At 39.5% G+C, this 27,925-nt stretch overlaps 1 protein-coding gene across 1 annotated transcript in view; it reads right to left on the bottom strand.

Moving 5' to 3' along the window:
* ppfia3 (PTPRF interacting protein alpha 3) overlaps nt 1-27,925 on the bottom strand; it is a 60,863-nt gene that overhangs the window by 6,912 nt on the left and 26,026 nt on the right. Inside the window, exons 9-27 of the mRNA XM_046866448.1 lie at nt 24,204-24,256; nt 23,124-23,217; nt 21,750-21,884; nt 20,628-20,711; nt 18,601-18,732; nt 18,455-18,517; nt 15,959-16,038; nt 15,481-15,646; nt 15,205-15,398; nt 13,505-13,745; nt 13,108-13,241; nt 10,543-10,694; nt 9,996-10,089; nt 9,402-9,483; nt 8,354-8,554; nt 7,604-7,666; nt 5,065-5,091; nt 2,888-3,063; nt 1,680-1,777 (exon numbers count right to left, since the gene is read on the bottom strand). Coding sequence (XP_046722404.1) covers nt 1,680-1,777; nt 2,888-3,063; nt 5,065-5,091; nt 7,604-7,666; nt 8,354-8,554; nt 9,402-9,483; nt 9,996-10,089; nt 10,543-10,694; nt 13,108-13,241; nt 13,505-13,745; nt 15,205-15,398; nt 15,481-15,646; nt 15,959-16,038; nt 18,455-18,517; nt 18,601-18,732; nt 20,628-20,711; nt 21,750-21,884; nt 23,124-23,217; nt 24,204-24,256 — 2,269 coding nt within the window. The remainder of the gene's footprint in view (nt 1-1,679; nt 1,778-2,887; nt 3,064-5,064; nt 5,092-7,603; nt 7,667-8,353; nt 8,555-9,401; nt 9,484-9,995; nt 10,090-10,542; nt 10,695-13,107; nt 13,242-13,504; nt 13,746-15,204; nt 15,399-15,480; nt 15,647-15,958; nt 16,039-18,454; nt 18,518-18,600; nt 18,733-20,627; nt 20,712-21,749; nt 21,885-23,123; nt 23,218-24,203; nt 24,257-27,925) is intronic.

The following is a 27,925-nucleotide window of genomic DNA, read 5'->3' as shown; positions in this document are numbered from 1 at the left end:
AGAATCATTTTTTTGTCACCTGGCAGGATTTTGGGCTAATTTCTAGCAAATCTTTTTGACTAGTGTAAGTTTTATATAGCTGGTAAGAATTTTGTAGCTAAATTAGTGGGTGAGTGAAAAATTTTACTTTAAAATTTGAAAGTACAGGATTTCATCGGTAGCTTTACACAATCTAATGTAAAGATTCGTTCTGTAGCTTTACAACATACATAAGATATTGAACAGCTACATAGGAACTTTTAGAATGCACAGAAGCATGTCGCAATAATGCATCTATAACCACACCCCTGAATTAGCAAAAACAGAAGCGTATTTGTGTATCTTATTCACTTCCTGTTTTGTATCTTTTTTGATCTGGAAAGATTTAGCAATTTTGTATGTGTTTTATTTATTTTTTTCCAGGATCGTTATGATTATGATTTCGGATCACGTTTTACCTCCAAGATACATTAAGCCGCGATCTACCAGAAGCTCATGTGCCATTTCCACAATGTTGCATATAGTAGCATGTTATTTGTTATTCTGACTAAATGCATGCTGGGTAGCCTCCCTTCCGCTCTCCACTCGCTTTATTTTAAATTGTGTCTCTCAAGTGGTTCTTTTGTAGAGTTTCCTGAGCAACGCACAGACCCCGGCGGCTAACTGCTCTATTACAGACTTTTTAGACAATACTACATATGAAAAAAACATGTTTAAGTTTGGGCGTAACGGAAATCACTGTACATTTCCCGACTCAATCAGACGGCAGGAGAAATTCCTGAGTCAAGTTTTGTAACCTGCTGCTAATTAATCATCAGACTTGTGTGAAAAATTGGGACAAATTATTAACATTATTAAAACTCCAGAACTTCTGGTCCCCTGAAATGTGAATTTTATGAGCATGTGGGAATCCAGTGCAGAGTTCATATAATAATAATTTTAAAATAAAATATCATTAATACTTGAGGGATGAGATCAGGCCACTCAAGATCTTCCACTCATGTCAACCTCAAGAAGCTCGTCTCACTTCTTCTCAATATGGGATGTGTTTCAAATTGTGCCATTACATTATATACTTTAGATAAAAGGTTCTGTATTGGGTGTGATATCCAGTGCCGGATCTTAAAACAGGAAGCTGTAACTAACTCAATTTCTCTTGCTATACTCTATCGGCAAAAGTTTGTGGACACCTGACCTTAAGATTTTTATGTGCCCATTCGAAATTTAGTTGTTATTATGGCCTTCATTCTTTTGGGAAGATGTTCACACAGATGTTCTACACTGATGTAGGTGAGGTGAGGAGGCCAGGGTGCAGTCAGTTAGAGCTCTATAGCAGGAGATCTTTCACTCCCACACATGTAAAGCATATCTGGTCATGCTGGAACAGTTTCACTATTAGTAAACCTAAGTCAAAGGAAAATTTTATGCTACTGGATCCAAAGACGTCCTGTACAATTGTGTCTCTCCAACTTTCTCGAAGAAGCACGTATGACTGGAAAAATGTCCCATTACTTTTGGCCATGTAGTGTCTCTCCTCTGCATAGTTTGTGATATTTTTTTTTAGTGTGTGTGTGTTTAATTATAGCAAATTATTTCAGTTTATTTACCAGGATCCAACTGTGTTCGCAAAAGCGGTTTTGGAGAAAAATCCGGATTTTTCTGTGTTTGGAGTGAATAAAGTCTAAATCTATTTACGAGACCTTTATTCTGGTGTTGGCTCTCGTCTCGCTTCCTCTCCAACTCCTTTCGGTCGTAGTTTAGCCTCTTCAGGCACATGATGCCGTAGTGAAGGCTCACCCTGGGGTCAGAAAGGTCACAAGGGTCAACAAGAAGGGCATAAACTGTTCATTAGCTGATTTATGCTAGTTAAAACCTGCGGCTAATGATACAGCTAGCACAAGCGTTGTATATAATCCTGAGCTAAAGGCACAGTGAATGTAAAAAACAAATAAAACTATCTGGAATATCAACATTTACCTCAGATATGTTTGTTATTGTCAGAGAAAATACTTAGTATATTTAAAATTACGCTCCTAAACGTGTTTTATCATCAACCACTAAACCAAACTTCACCAATGTCACAACAATGATTTGTTCAATGAATCCTGTTGGATGAATAAAATCTACAGACGTCAGTGTATATATGCTAGATCATGATTACGGCTAAGAATTAAGCTAGCACAAATGAAAACCAGACAAAACTATTATGAATATGAACTTTTACCTCAGAAATGTTATATTTTACATAAGACGACCCATTCTTGAAGCATTTTGCGCTTTAGAATACTTTTTAGCACTTCTTATTCCACTTCGCTGACATAGAAGTTTTAGTTCCTAGCATTTGTCACTAGCTAACATTTTCCCAGAAGATTTATTACCTCAGAAGTGTTGCTAAATTATATAAAAAAAGGCTTGCTATGGCTAAATGTACACTTTAAATATGATTGGCATCAACCCCTTATCAAACCTTTAGGGTTTTGCTATATGGAGAAATATCAGCACTGCATCACAACAAATTCTGAAACGCTAATCACTTTAGCAAACTGTAACAAAAAGTGCTAAAAAATATGGTAAAAAAAAAAGATTTTTATGTAAAATACAATCTGAATGTGAAATGTAATAAAACTATAAGAAACGTTAATATTTACCTCAGATTAGTGGCGAAAAAATGATGTAAAGATTCTTACACTTATTTACAATAGACCCCTGATCAAACTTTCAAGGTCAGGCCTAATGTATCAGTAAGGTGTCCTTAAAATCTGCAATATGTTAAGAAGAGCTTCATGTGAGCTACGTTGGCCATTTTGAAGTCCTTTGTCAAACCTCTTCTCAATTTATTTCTTAATTTCAACAGCCACCATTTTACCATTTTAAACACTCATTTACAGGTTACAGGCGTTACTGGTACCTGTGAAAGCTGTCCACCATTTTGAGTTGTCCACGCAGCTCCTTCTTGGTCAGATGGTCCAGCATGCGAGCGTCCACCAGAGACTCCATGAAGTAGCTTCTGTACTGAGGCAAACCCAGACTGGGCAGCCAGTCGTTCCCCACCCACTCGTGGTTCATATCACCGTAGGCCAGAATCTAACACACACACACACACACACACACACACACACACACACGCACAAATATAGATGCATTAAATAAAGAGATTTTCAAATTGACAGGCAGCCAAATAAATGATCTGCTGTATATTTGATACCTTTTCAGTTATCAGTGATAACAGTAATTTATGTTACAGAACCCATATATACTAAATATGGGAGTATTTAAGTTTAACCAGGTAAAAAGCAGTATAATGGTCCTCGGCTTTGTGATGGTCCTATGTTACATAGTGGTCCAAAGATATATGATGGTCCAAAGTTGTATGATTGTCCCAAGCTTCATGGTGGTCTTTAGCTTTATAATGGTCCAAAACTATGTGATGTCCCTATGCTACAAGATATCCGTGGTATGCGGATGGGCAGTATTTATGATACATGTATTTCAAATGGGTTTTTCAAATATAAAATAGGATTTTGTCACTTATATTTCAGTGGGTTAAAGAAAAGGGCTTCATATTTAGTATCAAACTAATTTAGTGTTGGTTTTTTTTTGTAGTTTTAAAATGTTTTGTAAGAAGTTCTACATGATGGCATTATTAAAAAGTGGCCTCTGAATGGCGCCTGTTTGCTCAGACTTGTTGAGATCAGAAGGGAAAATTTATCCATATGAAAGAAGGTGGTGAACGTAAGAACCGTGTAGCTGCCAGCTTTTAAATAGGCATTTAATAATCTACAAATAAATATTTGATTGAATATCGTACCCTAATTGAAGGAGCTGTTTGATAGGATCAGGATTTTGCATCCCATCACATGTATGACTTCCTGACACATTATATATTATTATATTTATGATTAACAATCAAATGATTAATGAGTTAGAAACTAATTGCTATAAATGCAGGTGCTATAAGTCAAAAGTTACTTTTGTTTTGTTGTTTGTTATTGACTCAGTGTTACTGATGTAAAGCAGCCCTTCATTACCAAACACCAAGTAACTTAATTAGGATACATTTATGATTCATTCGCAAACTGTTCAACTTTAAACCATTGGTTACTTTAAAACTAACCTTCATCTGGGAGATCACAGAGATATCGTATGTGAATATTTGATCTGTTAACTGGTTGCATGTGTTAGATTTATTGAGTGATTCACCCAGAGAAAAACTGTTGCTCTCAAACAGCTGAGTCGGTGTGATGGTGAAGGAACAGATCAAACACACCAACTGATGGAAGGTTATGAAATTTCATGCGCCCATGTAAAAGTATTTTTTATAATTTTTAAATACAAAAATACAGTAGGTTATTTTGATACATGGTTTGGCTGATGTATTTTGTAGTTTATTTTGATTTACTTAAAGGTATTTGGTATTTTATTTTAAAAGAAATTTTTGATGTATCTTTGCCCAACCCTGGTGTTTGTTAATGTTCCTGAGATACATGATGGTTCTAAAAGACCTGATGCTCTTAATCCTTGTGGTGGTCCTAACATGCCTCCTGAGCCTGGAATTTAAAGACCAGACACAAACTTGATTCTGTTCATCTACAAGCGTAAAAATATTAGAATAAACATGGTCTATCAGGTACGTTTGTTTGGGGGTGCTGTGCCAAAAGTTCATGATGGTCCTAAACAGTGTGGTGATCCTATGCTTCTTGATTGTCCTCAGCTTTGTTTTAGATTCTAAATTCTGTGATGGTCCTTAGATACATGATGGGCCTAAGCTTTATCATAGTCCTATGCTACAGGATAGTTCTAAGATTTGTGATGGTCCAGAGCTATATGATGGCCCTAAGCTTTGTGGTGGTCCTCATATACATAATGGTCCGAAGCTAAAGGATTGTCCTAAGCTAGGTGGTGGCCAAATGCTTTGTGGGGGGGGTCCTAATTTATATGACGAGCCTAAGCTATGTGATGTCCTTAGTGGGAATTTATAGACCAGACACGAAATTGATTCTCATCATCTATAACTGTGAAAAAGAATCTCATAAACATGGTCTTTCAGGTAAAGTTTTATGTGGCGGTGCTGTGCAGATGACGTACCTGATCCCAGCTGAACTCCTTCAGCTCCTGCACAGTTGAGGAGGAGTTTAAAGAGAGACACGGGGTGAGAAGAGAGGAGGAAAAGCGGGGCAGGAGCAGCAGGAAAGACGCGCCGATGAAAGGGAGAAAGAAGGAGGGATGTTGGAAGGGAGGACAGGAAGAAAGGGAACAAAGGGAGGAACAGTTTGTTAGTGACCGGGTCATTAGGTGGAAGCGGCATGTGTACGCTTATGACAGAACTCTGAGGGAAAAGCAGAAGATGCTTAACACTAAAGCCTAGTGAGGACACACAAAGAGGGACAGATAGATAGAAAGAGAGAGAGAGAGAGAGAGAGAGAGAGAGAGAAAGAAAGAAAGAAAAAGAGAGAGATAGACAGAGAAATAGAGAAAGAAAGAGAGAAAGAAAGAGAGAGACAGAGGTCAACACATGTCCAACAATTTCAACAGTGTCTGTCTCTCAGCATCGCTTTACAAATGGAGTCCATTAAACTCCATTAATCTTTTTCTGGTTTCCATTAAACTTTACCTCACACTAATAGTACATGATTACCATCAGGATATCATTACAAATGTCACCTTTTGGAGAACCACATTTCACCAAAAGAGACCACCGGAAATCCATTAAAATCCATTAGGGACCATTAGAAATCACCACTGTGTTTCCCATTATGTAATGTAGAGTTAATGATACTTGGCTTGTAAAAAGATCCATAAAGGAACCCCTTGAATCAGGATTTATAAAGCTACAATCATACAGCACCTGTCGGACGTTAGGAAACACCTGGTCTTTTATGGTTTTTTGAGACACATACATGTTCATTTTGTTTCCATGCAACAAACTAAGTAAAAGGCAAAAACACACCAGAAAGTGACAGTGAACGAGTGGAAGAAGGTGCTGTGGAGTCCAAACGTGACATTTTTGTCTCTCACAAAAGAACTTGTGTAAGATGGAGAACAGGAGAGAAGATGTGATCAGACTTCCTCACCCCCTCAGTCACACATGCAGGTGGGGTTTAATGGTTAGGGGTTGTTTTGGAGCAGTGGAGGTTCCAGAAAGTGAAAGTAAACCAACATGGCTTCCATTCCACACTTCAACACCATGCAGTTCCGTCTGGAACCGACTTCTCCATACATTCTGTACGTAGTTCTGTACGTGTTTAAAGAGCAAACAGTCGTCTGGAGTGATATTTATCATGGAACGACCTGCCCAGTCACCGCACCTCAATCCTACTGAACTGCTCTGGGATGTACTGGATCACAAGAAAGAAAGAAATGTCCAACTAATGGAGAACATCTTTGGCGAGTTTTACAAGCGGCACGGCAAGGCAAAGTATTTCAGCTGAAAGTTTGGAGAAACGAACTGTGTGTGTTCTTTATGCTAATGGAGGATTTTTATTTTTTTTACTAAAAATAAAGTGGAACATCTGGAAATTTATAGATTTGTTTGGTTTAAGAAAATACATTTCCTCCACTTTCATACAGTTAAATGACCGAGTTTGTTGCATAGAAACAGAAGGAACATGCACGTGTCTCTCAAACTTCATGAAACACTGAAACATCTACTGCTAAGTCTACCTAGCTAACATTAACTAACTCGATAATGTTCCTAAAAACATTTTAAAAGTTGCAGTCGTAAATACATAATCATCACTGATAGCTTTAGCTAACCTACACAAAGCTAACTTGATAGGATTTTGAAGATTAAAAAGTTATAAGGATATAGCTCATTATGTTCGCTCTAGCTAGCTGCCATAACATATATCGTTAGCTAACATTTGTCATTAAGACAAATTCTTTGTGGATTTTTACTGCTAACCTTAGCAAACAATTAAAGGGAAAATAACTAGCTAGTTAAGATAAGCAAAGTTAACAGGATTTTTGACACAATTTTAAAAGTTATAATAACAAATTTCCTAATCATTACTGCTAACTCTAGCTAGCTAACATAAGCAACACTGACAGGATTAGGAAACCATTTATAGGTACAATTAAGGGCAAAATAGCAAGCTAGCTAGCATACACTAGTTCTATTTGATATATGAGAGGATATGATCCTTTACAGAGATTTTTCTGTGAGAAAGATATCACACTTATTTGTAGTGTTCACTGCTAACTCTAGCTAGTTAAACAAACCTGAGTGGATTTCAAAAAAATCTTTAACTATTTTCAGGGCAAAGTTGGGTACGGTAACAGGACAGGATTTCTGAGAAGATTTTAATAGTCAGTATACATATTATTAATTGTTTTACTTCCTGCTAGCTAGCTAAGAGATGCAAACCTTATAACAAAATGTATTTGGAGAGTTGCAGGTGAAAGCGTGTTTTGGTCTTGTTAATAATTAACATATTAATGACATTTTACTCTGTTAGACTCCGGGGCTCTGAGAGTCAAAACATGTGCTGTGTTCCATTCTGGGGCTGTGTTGCAGTGTGATAGACGACTGATGGATGATCCAGAATCAGATCCAGACGGATTATCAGGTAGCATGGACATGTGGTGGATGTAGTTGATGAAAAAAAGAGAAACGGAAGCTACTCACTGGCTTGGTGGCTGCAGTAAGAGACTCCATTTCAGCATGCGTCATCCAAACGTTACTGGTTGACTGAAAAACACACACAATGTTGTTATTTATTGCTCTTTTTCAGACTTCCAGAAATACCATGTGACAGAGATTTGACCCCAATAATAAAAACCTGTGTTTTACATATTAATCTGCACTTGTCAGTTTGTGCATTTGTTACTATTTGCACCTCTGGTAGATGCTAAACTGCATTTTGCTATCTGTCTGTCTGTCTGTCTGTCTGTCTGTCTGTCTGTCTGTCTATCTATCTGTCTATCTATCTATCTATCTATCTATCTTGCAGATGCCCTTATCCAAATCGACTTTGGATCTGAAGGTTGTGAGTTCAAGTCCCAGCCACACCAAGCTGCAACTCCTGGGCCAGTGAGCAAGGCCCTTAAACCCATATCTCATTCATGCAACTGAGCATCTATGGGGTTAAGGGCCTTGCTCAGGGGCCCAGTAGTGGTAGATTGGTGTTGCTGGGATTTAAACTCATGACGTTCGGAGGCAATGTTCGGTGCCTTTAACACTAATCTACATAAACACTTCAATTTCCGGATTTGAAATGCAGATTAAAAGGTACACAGGTGTCCCCTTTGTTCTTTGTAAAGGGCCAACGTGTTTGTTTGTGTGTGTGTGTGTGTGTGTGTGTGTGTGTGTGTGTGTGTGTGTGTGTGTGTGTGTGTGTGTGTGTGTGTGTGTGTGTGTGTGTGTGTGTGTTCATACAGAGCGGGTGCTGGCCGGGGCAGATGGGCTGGTGAGCGACACCATCTCCTGGATGGCGAGTCGCAGTTTGAGGCGGTGCAGCGGGTTACTGATTCCGATCTCACGCTGGATCTCCGTGTCGGACAGATTAGCCATGATCGCACCGCTCTTCACGTTAGCGCGACACGCAGCCACGTACCATGCAGGCATGCCTACCCACAACTGTAAGATGGAAGAGAGAGAGAGAGGGAGATAGAGAAATAAAGAGATAGAAAGATAGCAAGAAAAAGAGAAAAATGTTAAGATACATTAAAACAGCATGGTGACAAATAGTAAATAGTAACTTGCGTTTAGCAACATTTCTGAGGTGAAATGTGCATGTTCCTAAAATTTCTGTCCCATTTCTTAGAACCTCTCGTACTTAATAAAGCTTAGCAATTATCTCTGAGCTTGTGAAACTGCTAGCCTCATTGATTAGCAGCTAGCTTTTACTCTGATCCTCTCACAAGTACTTAGTTACTGATATCTACATTTCTGAAGCGCATACAGAGGAATCAATTCCCTGAGGTAAAACAGTTTCTTTCTGCTTGTTGGCTGTTCTTAATTTCAGTTTTTTGTGTCTTGCAAACCATTTACATCACATCGTTGGATCTTTTTGGATAAAGATCTGCTTTCCATGGGTTAAAAGAAGTGGGAGATCTCCTGCTATATACCTCCAACCCTATTGAACCTATTGAGGTTTTCCTGCTGACTGCACCCCAGGCCTCCTCACCTCACCTACATCAGTACCTGCTTTAACAACAACTTTAACAACACCCTTGTGTCTCAATGAATCTCCACAAAATCAAGTGGAATATCTTCCCTTCAAATGTGAAATGGGAGGTTTAAAAAGAAGCACATAATCTAATGCTCAGGTGTCCACGCAGTGTATTCTATGAGAAAACTTTTAAGCACTCTAGAGTGACACCTACTGGCTTGGACAGGGTGGAATGTGTTTGTATATCATCTGGTGTTGTATGTACACTGCATAAAATACCTAAATATTAGGTATTGAACGTAAGGTCCAAACCTCAAGCCAGGACACCACGGTGGGGCCGTCCCACGAGGCGAAGGGAAGCCCCTGACGACACGCCTCCTCCAACAGCTCGTGCCTTTAAGAAATAACAATAACAAAACCATGATTTTCACATCAAAAAACACAACAAGAATGAGATACAATCCATAAAGAGCAGAGAATTAGATGCTCTGTGTTAGATTTTCCAGACCAGTAGATCCATTGCAAGCCAGGCCTCCTCACCTTACCTACATCAATATCTGACTTTCTAAAACACCTGTGGTTGAAAAAATCTCCAACTGGAACATCTTCCCAGAAGAGTGGAGTTTATTATAACAGGAAATGGAGACAACATTAGAAATAGGATGCTAAAAAAACAGATGGTTAGGTGTCCAAAAAATGTTGGACCATATAGCTATATAGTGTAGCTAGCGATCGGTGATTAGTTACAGCTTCCTGTTTTTCGATATAGCACTCATCGGTCTCGGTGTTGAACATCTCCGCTGCTCAAACATCACATCCCCTACTGAACCTGATTGTAATGTATACAATGAAGAAGTGTGTGATTTGAGACACAGCCCATATTAAGTGAAAGTGAGACGAGCGTACTTCTTCTTGCTGCGGCGGTCCTTGTCCACGGGTCCGGCCATCTTGGTGAGGCCGAGTGGGTCGACGGAGCCGAGATCATCAGAGGGAGTGGAAGCTGGAACAAAAAACAAGGCAAAACTTAACCCGGTTGGGAAATTGCGTAGCGAGAGAAACAGGGAGACTCGGATACACCCTGTCCTTCATGTCCCCCTCTGTCACATCATATTATATCAAATCAGATTATATCCTTCACTGTCCCTGTCTCTTATGTCTCAACCAGTCATGTCCTATATACCATATACCATATCCTTGTCCTCCACGTCTCATCCGTTCATATCCTGGTCTCTTGTGTCTTGGCCCTCATGTCCCTGTCTCTTATATCCCTGTCCTTCTTGTTACATCCCATCATGCTCTGTCCAGGTCTGTTGTGTCTCTGCCCTTTATGTCCCACTCTGTCCCAATGCCCCTGTCCCTTATGTCTCAATCAGTCATGTCCCTGTCTCTCAATTCTTGTCCTTCATGTCCTGGTCTCATGTCCCTGTATATAATATGCTTGTCCCTGGCTCACCCAAAGAGGTGGACTCGCGGCCTGGCTGTCCCATGCGTCCCTTCTCCTTCTTTCCAAAAAGGCGGCCGATGGAAGACTTAATGCTTTTCTTTTTGCTGGCCTTGTGGAGGGAGTCCTGACTGCTGTTCGAGCTGCTGCCGTCTGCCGAGAGACTGCAAGGATCAGAGAGAGAGAGAGAGAGAGAGAGAGAGAGAGAGAGAGAGAAAAACACAGAGAGATATACTTTTTAAAATGCGGGGTGGGTGGAGTCTCAGTTAAACTAGACATGTAATATTAAAGTAGCTAGCAATAGCTATCATGAACATAAGCTGAATCTACAAATATACAGTACTATATGTATATATACACACAGGTGGTATCAACAATTTCGCAGACTTGATCTGTTCACAAGAAAGTACTTTATTTATCTATGTTTACACACTATCAACTTCAAAATAGTCCCCTTGCACAGCAATACAGCGCCTCCCAGAGTTCTTCTGGAATGTGTCTTCGAAGTCTTCATTTGGAAGCATGTCAAGCACCTTCTGCAATTTGCGCGGGATCTTCACAATGGTGTCAAAACAGTGACCTTTGAGCTCGATCTTCATTGTTCGGGAAGAGGGCGAAGTCCGCAGGAGGCAAATCTGGCAAGTATGGTGGATGCAGAAGTGAGATCCTGTGGATTGTTCTCTGACAATCATGCACGAGTTGCCAAACGGTTTCAACATTTTCAGGGTTTAAGCTTGTCAAAGGTCTTCCTGATCTCTCTTCGTCCTCCAGTGATGTTTTTCCAATGTTGAAGCGAGCGTGCCGCTTAAAACACCGTCGAAGCATCAGCGTATGTCAAACGTACGTCATGCCAGATGTCCTTGTGGCAGATTTGCCCAGTTTTCCCAGAATTTTATGTTTGCTCTTTGTTCTAACTCAGAATTCAATTCAATTCAATTCATTTTTATTTGTATAGCGCTTTTAACAATGAACATTGTCTCAAAGCAGCTTTACACAGATAATGTGGTGATTAAACGTAAATATATTCTTTGTAAGTAAGTTTGTCCCTGATGAGCAACTGTGGCAAGGAAAAACTCCCCGAGATATCACAAGGAAGAAGCCTTGAGAGGAACCAGACTCAAGAGGGGACCCATCCTCATCTGGGTTGCACCAAATGTCCATTTGAAGCAGATATACAATGTTGCGGGGTACAGTGATGATGATCAGAAGCTAACTGTATTCCTGAGTCAGTGTAGCAGACTGTTGACATTAAGCTCCCGTTCTACTCCGGAATTACATGGAACCACCCAAGGTGTTGATGAGAGAATTACATCGCTAGTCTCCAAACATTTTGATACCAACCAAAGAATGATCATATACTATTATATTATATTACATAATAACACAACACACTTGTAGAGATCGCAATAGTTTTTCTAATTTTTTCTGACATTTTTTAAAGGGGTGGGGTTGGGGGAGTTTGTAAGTGGTAGCTCAATGGTTAAGGTGCTGGTTACTGATCGGAAGGTTGGATGTTCAAGCCCCGGTATCGCCAAGCTGCCTGTCTTGGGCCCTTGAGCAAGGCCCTTATCCCTCTGTGCTCCAGGGGTGCTGTATCATGGCTGACCCTGTGTTCTGACCCCAGCTCCCAAACAAGCTGGGATATGTGAAGAAAAGAATTTCACTGTGCTGTAATCTATATGTGACAAATCAAGGCTATTTTAGTCTAAAGATTTGGATTCTCATGCTAAACACGGGCAAAGTTTTAAACAACAATTTCGGGGGGAAGACGGAATCTTTTTTGCCAAATACACTCTTGTTAAAATTTTATTGAATATAGTCCTTCATGATGTCATCCTCTTCCTCTTCCTCTTCCTCTCGCCACAGCGGATTATTGACTAAATTCTTAAATGATGTCATGAACTGTGGAATTCCTTGTGTGGGCACACAGCAACCAGAAAGAGAGCAAGAACAGCCCACCACCGTACGTCATTCGTCACAAGACTCGCGCGAGAAGAACGTTTCCATAGAAGTATGTTTCTGGATGTGAAGGAAGGAGAAGCTTGTTCTTACCATAAAGACACATCCTGCTGTGGTCACTGTTGCTGGTGGTGTTCTTGATGCTCAATTTCAGACTTGGGATACGATTATGGATCAGACATGTACGGCTGGATCTGATGGTACGCCATAGTCCATTTAGGACTATAAAGTCCCTTTTTTATTTACAGCAATGTCACGGCTCAAAAAACGAATGCTACGCAAAAGCATGCGACTCGCAAAAACGTGAAACTCGTTACTCTTTAGCTCCGCCCATGACACGCCTCCGGGAACTCGGCTGTTTTTGAAGAAAAGGGTAAAACTGAATTTTCTTTTATAAATCTGATCAAACTAAAGACTCTTCCGAGTTACCAAGAATTCGATACTACTATATAAGTACTTAAGATTAACATGAGATTCACCAAAACTCTGTGTGTGTGTGTGTGTGTGTGTGTGTGTGTGTGTGTGTGTGTGTGTGTGTGTGTGTGTGTGTCCTTTCCATTCTGATTTGCTAATTATTTAAACAAACATAAACTAATGTCTTTAAGGCTCCTCACTGACCTGCGAAACTCCCGGCTGTCATCCAGCATGGCCCCGGGGTGGGTGTGGCTCATTCTATCCAATCGCAGTGCGCGAGGTGTGGGAGGAGGGGTGGAGTCCAGCAAGGCCAGGGACCTATCATCTTCCTTGTTGTTCTGAGAAAGGAAACAAAGTTGATTCTTTGTGTAATGAATAAGTAATTTTTTATGTACTCACTGGTACTATAGCGCCTCATGTAGTGCTGGAGATTAGTTTCATTTTTGTAGTGTTAGAGTTGCTGTAGTTAAATCTAAAACAGCCATTTTTTTAATATTGCATATTTGCAAGATGAGGCATCAGCTAGATCCTGATCCAGAGTTTTCAGCACATTTCTCAAGCACAACTACACAACTGTGTGATATTCCAACTGATGCTCTACCTGTCTGTCGGACTCGCGGGCCGGGGAGTGGGGCAGGCGTGGGGTGGAGTGACCCGAGCTGGGCGGAGAGGGGGATGCCAGTGTGGAGGAGGTGAGGGACGGAGTGATGAAGGTCCTGCCACTGGCATCTCTTCCCAAAGAGGACGGAGGAACAGGGGGTCCATCCAGAGCCACACTGCTTACACGGCTCTCGATTTCTTCAGCCCTTAGCTCTGTGTTCTCCTTCTCCTCCTGAATCAACCTAACATACACACACACAGACTGAATAAATAATCTCTGAAAATGTGAAGAGCTGGAAGTAACTCAAAACAGAGAAATGACCAATGAATTCATATGAGACACATGCTATATCTTCCCCTTAATGTGCCTCCTTATTCAGTATGAGGTGAAACATTCTAATGACATTATAAAAAGAACCCTCTGCGGCACAATCGTCGTTTTACAACAGCACCCAGAACGTGTTACAGTTACATATAATTTCTCAGGATCTTTCCAGAATCGGTATTTAAAAGCCTTCTTAAAGTTATTAAATATATTTTGAAAACGCTGAAGCTGTCATAAAGCTGGAAAAAGCGAGAAAAATAAGTCGTCAAACCATTACAGTAAAATTCCAGACACAGATTTGTCATTCTGCGATTTTCCCAGAAAAAAACTCCTAATGGCTACATCATCTTCGTGATTTCATACTGATTTGTAGTCAGAGTGTCTCATATTTAATGGAAAGAAAACAAACCTGAATCATTAATTTTATACAACCCCAAAACCAAAAAAAGTTGATATGTAAATAAAAACTAAATGCAATGATTTGCAAATCCCATAAACACATTCTACTCAACATAAAAAAAAAAAAAGGTTTAAACTGAAATATATATATACTATTTAAGGGAAACATTATTTTAATGGCTGCAACACTTCTCGAAAAAAATTTTCCCACTGTGTAGCATCATGTCATCTGTGCGTATACATCTGGGAACTGAGGAAGTTGCTGAAGTTTGGGAGATGAATGTTGTCCCGTATGTGTCTGATACAGGATTCTTCATGCTAAACAGTTCTGGGTTTCCTTTGTTGTGTTTTTCGTTTCATGATGCGCCCAATGTTATTAAATGGTGAAAGGTCTAAACTGCAGGTAGGCCAGTTCAACACCTGGACTGTCATCTGAAGTCATCTGCATGTGTTTCTGTGTCATTTTAATAACATTTACTTTTTCCAGACTTTTGTTGCCCCATCCCAACTTTTTTGAGACGTGTTGCAGCTATCAAATTTAAAATGACCTTTACCTTAAAATAGTACATATTCTCAGTTGAAACTTTGATATTTTTATGTTATATTGTGAATAGAGTATGGGTTTATGAAATTTGCTAATAATTGCATTTTGTTTTCGTTTTTTATTTTGCGCTGTGTCCAAACTTTTTTGGAATTAGGATTGTTATTGGACCTGGGGTTGTAATTGGAGTTGCAATTACAAGTTGGGGTTGTAAATGGACCTGTTCTTGTACCCTGCACAATGCTAATAAAGTTGAATCTGATCAAATCTAAATGTATTACTAAGTTCTTAAAGATATAAGATTTTAGAATTGAATGAGGTTCAAAAATGTACTAATGTCTATTTTATCAGTGTGAAATTTAGGAGAAAAATGAACAGATCTAATAATCAGAAAAAACTAAAAATGTAGTATAGTGTTAGAGAATCTGAAGCTCACTTGATCTCCTTGTTGATGGCTTCCAGCTGCTCCTGAAGCATGATGGCCAGTGTCTGGACGTCCGTCTGTCCGCTGGGAGAAAGCAGCTCAGAGCCGAAGAGCGTCTCGCGGTCCTCTTCGTCATCGGAGCATCCGCCCTCAACTCCGCCCTCGAAACCCGGGCCGAGCAAAGCACCGCTCTCCCATTCACCGTACTGCATTGGAGAGGACGGGTTTAGTGACCTGAACTCGAATTTACGCCTAGTGTGGTCATAAAACATAAATAAAGCTCCTCACCTTGCTGGCGTCCTCTCTCGCTCCTCCCCAGCGTCCACGGTGGGCCCGTCTGACCACGCCCCCTGAGCCTGTACTGCCGTAGTGATCCAGGTGAGTGGTGGAGCCGGCAGGTAGAGATCCGCCTCCCTGGGAGTACCTGAGCTCCAGAGCGCTGCCAGGAAGAGAGCTGCAGAGGAGAACCGAGAACCTCATGATGCTTCTTTGGTTCTTATAGGTACTTGGTTTGGTTGACAGGATTCATTACTGTGATATCATGTGAGCTAACCTAATTGTCTTATCCTAGAATCTGACATAAATGATTAAGGAAATGCCATTATACGTGTTTATACTTGCAGAGTTAAACCGTAAGCCAGAAAGTCCATTATAAAGCCACCATAAATCCTCAGCATGTCCAAGTACTGCTTTACTAAACTCAGTAGGAAAAAAAGAACAACACGTCATGATATTGCAATCTGAAGGAGGAAAAGAAGAAGCTTACCGAGAGTAGGAGGAGCCAGACCTGCCCCTCAGCTGATCCAGTTCCAGCTGCAGCCTCTCCAGTTCTGCAATCAGCTGATCCTGATAAAGAGAGAGATGAGTGCAATAAAAAGGTAAAAAAAAAAGGCAAAACACAAGAAAGAAAAGAAAGAGAAGATAATAGAAAAGGTGAGACAAGAGGAAAAACAGTAATGTTTTATAGGAATTAATACAGATACATGCAGGTGTGTATTAAACATGTGCATGTGTGTATTGGTGTATACAGATGTGTAATTAAATCTCGGCATGTGTATTGATGTTTACAAATTTGTATTAAACCTGTGCAAGTGTATATTTAACCTGTGCGGGAGTGTATTGATGTATACAGATGTGTGTTAAAGATGTGCATGTGTGTATTGGTGTATACAGATGTTTATTACACGTGCAGGTATGTATTACTGTGTACAGATGTGTATTAAACCTGTGCAGGTGTGTATTGGTGTATACAGGTGTGTATTAAACCTGTGCAGGTGTGTATTACTGTGTACAGATGTGTATTAAACCTATGAAGGTGTGATAAAACATGTGCAGGTGTGTATTAGTGTATACAGGTGTGTATTAAACCTGTGCAGGTGTGTATTGATGTATATAGATGTGTATTAAATCTGTGCATGTGTGTATTGATGTATACAGATGTGTATTAAACCTGTGCATGTGTGTATTGATGTATACAGATGTGTATTAAATATGTGCAGGTGTGTATTGATGTATACAGATGTGTATTAAACCTGTGCATGTGTGTATTGATGTATACAGATGTGTATTAAATCTGTGCGGGTGTGTATTGATGTATACAAGTGTGTATTAAATCTGTGCAGGTGTGTATTGATGTATACAGGTGTGTTTTAAACCTGTGCAGGTGTGTATTGATGTTTACAGATGTGTATTAAATCTGTGCATGTGTGTATTGATGTATACAGATGTGTATTAAACCTGTGCATGTGTGTATTGATGTATACAGATGTGTATTAAATATGTGCAGGTGTGTATTGATGTATACAGATGTGTATTAAACCTGTGCATGTGTATTGATGTATACAGATGTGTATTAAACCTGTGCAGGTGTGTATTGATGTATACAAGTGTGTATTAAATCTGTGCAGGTGTGTATTGATGTATACAGGTGTGTTTTAAACCTGTGCAGGTGTGTATTGATGTTTACAGATGTGTATTAAACCTGTGCAGGTGTGTATTGGTGTATACAGGTGTGTATTAAACCTGTGCATGTGTGTATTGATGTATACAGATGTATTAAACCTGTGCAGGTGTGTATTGATGTATACAGATGTATATTAAACCTGTGCAGGTGTGTATTGAAGTCTACAGATGTGTATTAAACCTGTGCAGGTGTGTATTGATGTATACAGGTGTGTGTTAAACCTGTGCAGGTGTGTATTGATGTATACAGATGTGTTTTAAATCTGTGCATGTGTGTATTGATGTATACAGGTGTGTGTTAAACCTGTGCATGTGTGTATTGATGTCTACAGATGTGTATTAACCCTGTGCAGGTGTGTATTGGTGTATACAGGTGTGTATTAAACCTGTGCATGTGTGTATTGATGTATACAGATGTGTGTTAAACCTGTGCAGGTGTGTATTGATGTCTACAGATGTGTATTAGCCCTGTGCAGGTGTGTATTGAAGTCTACAGATGTGTATTAAACCTGTGCAGGTGTGTATTGATGTATACATGTGTGTGTTAAACCTGTGCAGGTGTGTATTGATGTATACAGATGTGTTTTAAATCTGTGCATGTGTGTATTGATGTATACAGGTGTGTGTTAAACCTGTGCAGGTGTGTATTGATGTCTACAGATGTGTATTAACCCTGTGCAGGTGTGTATTGATGTATACATGTGTGTATTAAATCTGTACAGGTATGTATTGATGTTTACAGATGTGTATTCAACCTGTGCAGGTGTGTATTAAATCTGGGCAGGTGTGTTTTGATGTATACAGATGTTTATTAAACATGTGAAGGTACATATTGATGCATACAGATCTAAATTATACCTGTGCGGGTGTGTTTAAAATCTGTGCAGGTGTGTATTGATGTATACAGATGTGAATTGAACCTGTGCAGGTGTTTATTGATTTATACATGTGTGTATTAAATCTGTGCAGGTGTGTATTGATGTTTACAGATGTGTATTCAACCTGTGCAGGTGTGTATTAAATCTGGGCAGGTGTGTATTGATGTATACATGTGTGTATTAAATCTGTGCAGTTGTGTATTAATGTTTACAGATGTGTATTCAACCTGTGCAGGTGTGTATTAAATCTGGGCAGGTGTGTTTTGATGTATACAGATGTTTATTAAACCTGTGTAGGTACATATTGATGCATACAGATGTAAATTATACCTGTGTGGGTGTGTTTAAAATATGTGCAGGTTTGTATTGATGTATACAGATGTGAATTAAACCTGTGCAGGTGTTTTTTGAAGTAAATGTACCTTGTTTGCCAGCAGATCATCTTGGATCTTCTTCATGTTCGCGAGCTCCTCTGACAGAGCGTTCTGTGAGACATCATGGAGTCTTACTCTTACACATAAAAATATCTTTTTACACATATATGTTTAGGTTCTGTGTGAACGCTGACCTTCTCCTCGAGCGCCGCCATGCGCTCCTTCAGGTGCAGCTGCAGACGCTCGTTCGACTCGGACAACAGCTTGTCCACGGTGTCCGAGAGACGCTTGTTGTGTTCATCATTCATCCTCTCCCTCTGTCTCGCCTGGACACGAGACAAATAGAGACACAGAGAGAGAACGAGAAAAAGAAAGCAAGTGAACGGGAGAAAAACAGAGCGCGGCAGAGCAAATGTAAAACAAATCCCACACATACACAGTGACAAGAACATGTACATGCTACAAGATGTTCTAATGTGAGGGTTGTCCTAGAGAAGACCTTTATCAGGGGGTGGTTTCTACCAGAGGTGGTATTTGTTTTTTAGTTCACCTCCTGTCCCAAGGAAGGGATGGGAAAGCTTTTATTACTTTGAATTTACGAGTGTTTATGATGGTTGTGGAGTTTAAGGAGATTTGGTGAAACACTCAGGGAAGCTTCTTTGTAGTCAGAACTTCCCACACAGTCTCGATGTGTCTCGCTCTGGTTTTATGCTGATCATGTTGTGTTACTTTCTTCTATTGTTTGTTTTAGATGTGACATTTGTTTATTGATTATTGCCTGGCAAAGATGTAGAATTCTTGATTAACTCTGAAATTTCCTGAAATCATTTTTATCTAGTTGATCATAAAGTCTGGTGTTACTGCAGATCTATGAGCAGGACAGTACGTACAGAAGGATGAATGGATGGAGCATCAAGCACAACATCTGAGACCTTCTGATTTCTGACCGTCACTGATTTAGCAAGTTATAACAAAGTCAACTATTCTTCATACACTGTGCATTGAGCTGCTACTTAAAGAATATTAGTTCACGTTATATCCTCTATATCCTGCACTATATCCTAAATTCAGACCGGCGAGTTTGCCTCTGTGAGCACAAGTATAGAATAGAGATGCAATCTAAATAAAGTGTGTGTGTGTGTGTGTGTGTGTTGTTCGGAAAAAGATTTTAGGTCAGAAAGACTCCCAACTAGAAGTAAACTTGCCTCATATCACTTTGATTTTTCTCTTCCTTTATTCATCGTTTTTTTTCTCTCAACTATTTATATATTGATTTATTACTCCCTCCAGCTCTTTCCATTTCTCCATCTCCCAATCTCTCCATCTCTTTTGATTTCTCTATCTTCCAATCTCTCCATCTCTTTCCATTTCTCCATCTCCCCTCCCCTCCCTCCATCTCTTTCCATTTCTCCATCTCTTAATCTCTCCATCTCTTTCCATTTCTCCATCTCCCAATCTCTCCATCTCTTTCCATTTCTCTATCTTCCAATCTCTTCATCTCTTTCCATTTCTCCATCTCCCCTCCCTCCATCTTTTTCCATTTCTCCATCTCCCCTCCCTCCATCTCTTTCCATTTCTCCATCTCCCAATCTCTCCATCTCTTCCCATTTCTCCATCTCCCAATCCCTCCATCTCTTTCCATTTCTCCATCCCTCCATCTCTTTCCATCTCTCCATCCCTCTATCTCTTTCCATTTCTCCATTTTTTCCCCATCTCTCTGTCTCTTTTCATGCTTTCATCTCTTTCCATGTCTCCATCCCTCCATTTCTTTCCATCTCCCCATCTCTTTCTCTGCAGTTCTCTTCTACCCTTTCTCTCCAACTACCCACCACAAACTGCACCTTCCTGATATCCAGAGCTTTAATTATCACACACGTGTACAAGCACACACACACACACACACACACACACACACACACACACACACATTCCACAATGTCTCAGTCTAATGGATGAAATGCTCTGGTTATTCGTTATTAAAGCGCTGAGTGTTAAACAACTTTAACATCAAACAGAACGACAGAGTAAGAGAGAGTGAAAGAGAGAGAAAGAGGGATAATGAAAGGGAGTTTGAGATAGAGAGAGAAGGCAGGAGAGAGAGAGAGAGAGAGAGAGAGAGAGAGAGGGCAGGAAGGAGAGAGAGAGAGAGAGAGAGAGGCAGGAAGGAGAGAGAGAGAGAGAGAGAGAGAGATGATGTAAAAGGAATAAAATCATGACTCACTCTCTGCAGCTCCTGGTTCTTCTCCTCCAGTTGTGCCTCCATCTGTCGCAGTCGCTCCTCGAAGTTGCCATGGCGTTCCTCGGCCTGTGACAGAAGGATGAAGTGTGGCGTGACGGACAAGAGAAAGAGACAAAAAATAAACGAGAGTGTGAGACACAAGAACTTGTTTGTATAAAAAAGTATTTTTATTGAGATCTTGGTGACTTTTTTTGGTTTGTTTCGTGGGCGTGGCCTACAGACGCCTACAGTTCTACACACTTATACCTGCACACTTCATATCGCTGAAAACATTTTTACACGCCTGTATATATGTGTGTGTGTGTGTGTGTGTGTGTGTGTGTGTCATATCTGCTTACTGGCCGTATTTGCTGCAGGTATCTGAAAAATATCTAAAAAGTATCTGAATAGTATCTGACCTATTTTTAAACCTCTGACTTTAAATATGTTTTTGGGTAACAATAATGATGCTCAAACACCAGATTTTCTAGGTCTCTAGATCTCCAGATTTTCAGTTCTCCAGGTCTCAAGATTTTCAGTTCTCCAGATCTCCAGATTTTCAGTTCTCCAGGTCTCCAGATTTTCAGTTCTCCAGATCTCCAGTTCTAAAGCCTGAATTAGTTTTATTCTGTTTGCTTTTCCAGTTGATTTATTACTTCACTGTCTGAAATATAACGTGTATGTGTGTGTGTGTGTGTGTGTGTGTGTGTGTGTGTGTGTGTGTGTGTGTGTGTGTGTGTGCGCAATATTTGGTGCTTTTTCTATAAAAATAATTTTCCATCTACAAAATCCAAATTGACGCTGAACATGTTAATTGGAGATTAAATTTGATGGTTTTTAGGTTTGGATCTCTGAGCCTGAGCATTACATCCCGTAAGTGAGTGTGTGTAACGTGACTGAGGCTGGAATTTAGTGGAAAAGTAAATATTTGGGTGAGACAGTGAGATGTGAGAGTTCTGTACAGCACAGACCTCCAGAACATACACACAACGTTAATGCACAGAACACGCCACAGCTGAGGGAGCCAATACTTACGGGATCAAAGAGAGGGAATATAGTGTTAATGATCAATGTGTGAGTGTGTGTGTGTGTGTGTGTGTGTGTGTGTGTGTGTGTGTGTGATACCTTATTGAGGGCAGCCACTCTCTGTGCAAGCTGAGCCTCGATTTCGGGCAGTGTCTCAGCTCTCTGCAGCGTCTGCTGGAGCTTCTGCTTTGCATCATCCAGACGTTCCTGCAGCTGCCTGTTCTTCTCCTCACTCTGCAAAAGAGAGAGAGAGAGAGAGAGAGAGAGAGAGAGAGAGAGAGAGAGAGAGAGAGAGAGAGAGAGAAGGCAGACAAAAATATTTCATTTTCATCTCTAACACAGATTCAAAAATAACATTTTCGTTTATACACAACTGTATATACACACACACACACACACACACACACACACACACACACACGACAACATGGCTTCAAATTATTTAAATTAATAATTAATCCAATTAATTATTATTTTTTATTAAATCAGATTTACAATAATAATAATAGCAAAAAATAATAATAATAATAATAATTGCCATTATAATTAAAATAGAGAATACAACATTTTTAATAAGTCAACAAATAAGTAAATATAAATAAATAAATAAATATTAGAATAGGAATTAAAGCTTCGAACTTTCAAATAAATGACTACAACATTCACCAGTAAATATCCTGAATTTTAAACCATTTTAAACTAAAGAAAATAATATTTCATATATTTTCTATAATAAAAACGACCCAAAACTAAATATAATGTTATTAATCCTGATTATAAAATTATTTAGAAATTATATTTGCTTGTTTTAAGAAATTAAGAAATAAAACGTGAACATTTTAATTATCAGAGTAATATATATGTATATAATATTATATAATATACACTGAATGGCCAAAAGTTTTTGGACAGCTGACCATAAGATTGCTATGTACTTCTTTTTAAACACCCCCACATTTAGTTTCCATGTGCTGTTATTACGAGCTCTATTCTTCTGGGAAGATGTTCCACTAGATTCTGTGGAGATTCATTCAGCCACAAGGCTGTTAGTGAAGTCAGGTACTGATGTAGGTGAGAAGGTGTGGAGGTCTGGGGTGCAGTCAGCAGGAAAAATTCATCCCAAAGGTGTTCAATAGGGTTGGAGCTTTATAGCAGGAGATCTTCCACATCTTCCAACTCATGGAAAGCAGATCTTCATGGAGAATGCTTTGTGCACAGGGGCATCGTCACTCTGGAACTGTTTTTGGTCTCCTTGTTCAAGTGGAGGGAAATGTTTCTACTACAGCATCCAAAGACTTCATTTACAATCGTGTGCCTCCAAATTTGTGGTAACAGTTTGGGGGATAAATGGTTGGAAAAATCAGGGGTCCCACATAGGATATTCAGTTTACTACACACACACACACACACACACACACACACACACACACACACACACACACACACACACACTTCATAGCTCAGAAAGTGTACCTGTCTGTATAGAGATTCTTTACTAGCCAGTTCATTCTCCAGCTTGTCTTTGATGTCGTGAAGAGACGTCGCCTCCCGCTGGGCGCTCAGGTACCTGCAGGACGACAACAGACTTCTGATCTCACCACTGACTTCAAGATGTTTTGAAACAGAAGCAGCACTACAACTAAATTCGTTTTTTATCAGCTGTATATTTCTTAAAAGAAGAAATTGAGTGAAAAACGGCAGCAGGAGTTAACACCAACAGCTTCATTATTATTAGAGACATTGCACAGAAACACCTCTCTCTCTCTCTCTCTCTCTCTCTCTCTCTCTCTCTGTCTCTCTGTCTCTCTCTCTCTCTCTTGTAAATAAATGTAATCTTCTGGAACTACTTTATATCTGGGTTTAATTTGGAACTGCAGAATTGTAGCGGTAACAAAGCGTAAATCTCAATGTCAGCTTGAACTCCACAATGCTGGGAAGTGACCATGGTATAAAGTGATGATCCATTCTAATGCTCTCTGCTTCACCTCAGGACGTTCCTTCACCTCCACATCGTGCTCTAACCTCCTGTAACACCTCCCACCTACACCTGGATTATTACCTCAGTTGCACCACAGAATGTTGAGCTGCAATATTTGTAAACAGCAGCATGGATTGGTGAACAGTTCTGACTGAAACAGGAGCAACGGTTTCCATTAGTGAAGAGTTGTTCGGAAGAACGAATCGTCTCAAAGAGTCATTCATACATTTTCTCCAGGGCGCGCATTAACAACTTCTAGTCCGAGTTGTTCGTTCTTTTATCACGTGACCCCCATAGACACTATGCGGTTATACACCGTACAGGCGTAACATTATGAAAACCTGCCTAATATCGTGTTGGACAACTTTTGCTGCTAAAACAGTCATGACCCATCGATCATCAACAGCATGAACTTCTTCAGGAAAGTGAGCTACAGGAGCTCATACAGGAACTTTACTCAAAGTTGGTGTATGTAGACGTGTTGGGGAGCTGCTTATTACAAATTTAATGTTTTGTCACAACACACACACACACACACACACACACACACACACACACACACACACACACTTTACCTGCGTTCTAAAGTCGTAATTCTCTCCTCCATATCCTCTCTCTGACACAAAGCCTATAAGAAAGAAAGAGATGTTATGGAAGGTAGCTAGCATAAAATAAATTAGCTGGCTACCAGCATGCAAACTGTTTAACATTTGCAGATGTTCACACTTTTAATTTATTTCCCATTTGTTTCAGAATCATTTATAATCCCTGTATAATGAACTGAAAGGCAAATAACTTCATAAGAACATGGAATGTTTTGTATCAACATCGAGCATGCTATTGCTAGGCAACTGAGGAACACCAATGCAGGCTAGATAAAAGCTAGGCTAATTTCTGAGACGAATGATTTAACTAGCCAACACGTACAGACACGTACAAAGCCTAAGATATATCTTTTATGGTTTTTGAAACACGTGCTTGTTCCTTTTGTTTCTATGCAACAAACAAGATCTTGCGTAAGATGGAGAACAAAAGAGAAGATGTGATCAGACTGCATCCCCCGCACAGACACACATGGAGGTGGAAGCTTCATTATTTGAGGTTGTTTTGGAGCAGGGAAAGTTCCAGAAAGTGAAAGGAATCCTGAACCAACATAGCTCCCATTCCATAGTTCACCACCTCGCAGTTCCGTCTGGACTGCGGCTCATCGTCTTGTTGTACGGTGAAGTCTGTTCTGATGAGCCGCAGTCCAGACGGAACTGCGAGGTGGTGAACTATGGAATGGGAGCCAGTGTACATCTGAGTTCTGTAGGAGTTATTTAGAAAGCAGACAGACGTTTGGAGTGATGTTTATCATGGAACCACCTGCCCAGTCACCGCACCTCAATCCTACTAAACTGCTCTGGGATGAAGAAAAAAATCTCTATCTAGTGAAGAACATCTCCAACTGGTAAAGAACATCTCCAACTAGTGAAGAACATCTTTGGCAAGTTTTACAAGAGGAACAGCAAAGTATTTCAGCTGAATGTTTGGAGAAATAAACTGTCCAGATGCTGAGAGTGTGGAAAGCTGTTTTTCATGCTAAGGAAGGATTTTTTTTATGGAAATCAAGTGAAACATCTGGATATTTATAGATTCATTTGGTCAAAGTGAATCTTCATACCGTTATATTAACAAGTTTGTTGCATACGAACATGCACGTGTCTCTTTTATAAAACCCCCCGTGTTTCCACAATTCTCCAGACCCTGAAAAGGATTCCACAAGAAGCAGAACTGTTCAGAACGTTAACATTTACCTCAGAAATGTTGGGAAATAATTAGCGATAGGTACAAAATGACTAAAATTGCACGGAGCATCAAGCGCTAATTCTGAAACTACAACACTGTATGAGATACTGGATCAGAGAAAGAACAATCCATTATTATCTCGATTCTTCATCTACTTGACATTTTATTCGCACTCATTTGAATCAAATTGCCGTATTGTGATTCGGGTGTAAACATGTTTTTATTTATTTTTTTACTCGTTTCAAATTCCTACTAAGCCAGACATCAGATTAATAACACGCAGTTTGGCGGTGTGTAAACACGGCCGCTTTGTTGCCTTTTGTAAAGATCAGTATTCCAAAATATTATCATCAGATCAACAGTTATTGATGGGTGAAGAGTAGCAGAGCCGGAGGCTAACCAGACACAAAAGGCTAACACAGGCTAGTGCTAACACGCTCGAGGTAAGGCCGATAGACGGTTGCCTGGAATGCTAACCGCACACTGTTTGTGTGTTACTAAGAGTTTGTGGGTGGTCGGCTGTTGCACAACAGCGAGAGAAGAGAAGAGAAGAGAAGAGAAGAGAAGAGAAGAGAAGAGATCGAGAAAGAGAAATGATCTCAGTCCTACTGAATTGATTGACACTTGAATAAATGATGTGTTTTTATTTTCGATTCGGTTCTTCACAAATCTCCTGTTTTGATTTTCATCCATTTCTTTCGTAGGCTTGTTTCAAATTATTGTTTATTTTCGAGCTGAGACGAATCATCTTTTCAGACGTTTTGTATCTTTTCGGAATGTAGGTTTTAGACACGTGTTAAATCTGTAAAACGATTTGTTTAAATGAACTCATGTACATTGCCGTCCTTCAATCGTGTGCTTGGAGTCATTTGTTTATGAGGGCAATTATTTAACGCGTTATTTGGAGTTTGGTCTTAATCATCAAAACATTGGTTTGGATTCAGTTTATTCCAGATATCTGGTTTTGATCGTTTCACACTCAGCTGGTTTAAAATCCTCGATTTGCTTGCGATCTCTGGTTTTGGAATGATTGTTGTAAATGACTTTGATATTAAATCCCTCGTTTGTTTTTCAAACAGTTTGTGTGAGACTGGTTGATTTATAGGCTGGAATTGTGTTTGTTTCACATAATTAACTTTGCAGCTGAACTGCTGAATCTAAATGACTTTCAAACGTTTAGCTTTCGGTATTTTGCATGTTGTAAACCGTGTTAAATCGCTCCGAAGTGAAGCACTTGTTTCGACTCAAACTGATTGTTTCAATGACCTCATTTAAAATGGATTGCTTTCTATCATTCAATTGGAGTCATTTGTTTTGAAGTCAATGTTATAATACGTGACGTTGGAGTTGAATCGCTGGTCTAAATCACCGAAATGTGTTTGGATTCAGTTTATTCCAGATATCTGGTTTTGATTGTTTCACACGCGGCGTTTTTAATTAAATTGTACTGTATTGTTTGCAATCTTTGTTTTTATTTCAAAAAATTTTTGTGAAACCGTGTGTCTGTTTTAAAACATTTACTTTGCAGCTGAATCGAAATCAATTTCTGACGTCTTGTTTTCGTTTATGTCGCACGTTTCGGCGTGTTTTAAACTGCGCTCAAAGCGACTTGTTTTGACTCAAATTGATTTGTTTAAATTAACTTGTTTATAATTGCTCCCTTTCTATCGCTCACATGGAGTTATTTGTTTTTAAAGGTAATATTTTCCATTAGAGGTCAATCACTATATCAGAACCAGCAGGTCCAGGGCCAGCTTTCTTCCATCTACCATCACTAAACTCCATCAGTTCTACTGCCAGTAATCATCCTGCAGTTCTGCTCCACTCTGTACATGTAATCATTTCTGGATTATTATAAAGTGTTTTTTTGACAGCACAGTGAAATTCTTTCTTGGAATATCCCAGCAATGTTAGGAAACTGGGGTCAGAGTGCAGGGTCAGACATAATATAGTGCTCCTGAAGCACAGAGGGTTAAGGGCCTTGCTGAATGGCCCATAAGTGGCAGTTTGGCGATACCTCATCCTTCCAATCAGTAACCCAGAGCCCTAATGACTGAGATACCAACTCCCTTATTCATTATAACTGTCCATAACTGTAATTCAATAGGAGATCCTCAACGATCTTCTACATATCTGTATATACACTGTGTGTATATATTTGCACATACAATGTACATCTCATTTATAGAACCCATATTTCTCTACATACACACACCTTACATACAGCTTGCTCAAATTTACCATATATATATATATATATATATATATATATATATATATATATATATATATATATTTCAATTAATTCTTTCTTTCATTCTTTCTTTCTTTAGGGTTGTCAAAAATTAAATCGTTGACGCAAATTCATTTTAATGGCACAAATTTTATTAACGCACGATTAATTCAATGCGCATTTCTGTTTGACCGTTTTTATTAAAAAATAGAAACAAATAAAGGCGAAATGAAAACCTTCAACACGACATACATTTATTCATGACGTCCTTTCTTT

The sequence above is a fragment of the Silurus meridionalis genome, chromosome 14 (assembly GCF_014805685.1).
Source record: "Silurus meridionalis isolate SWU-2019-XX chromosome 14, ASM1480568v1, whole genome shotgun sequence".
Taxonomy (NCBI): domain Eukaryota; kingdom Metazoa; phylum Chordata; class Actinopteri; order Siluriformes; family Siluridae; genus Silurus; species Silurus meridionalis.
Note: the sequence above shows the minus strand (reverse complement) of the source record. Positions and strands in the feature narration are given on the sequence as shown.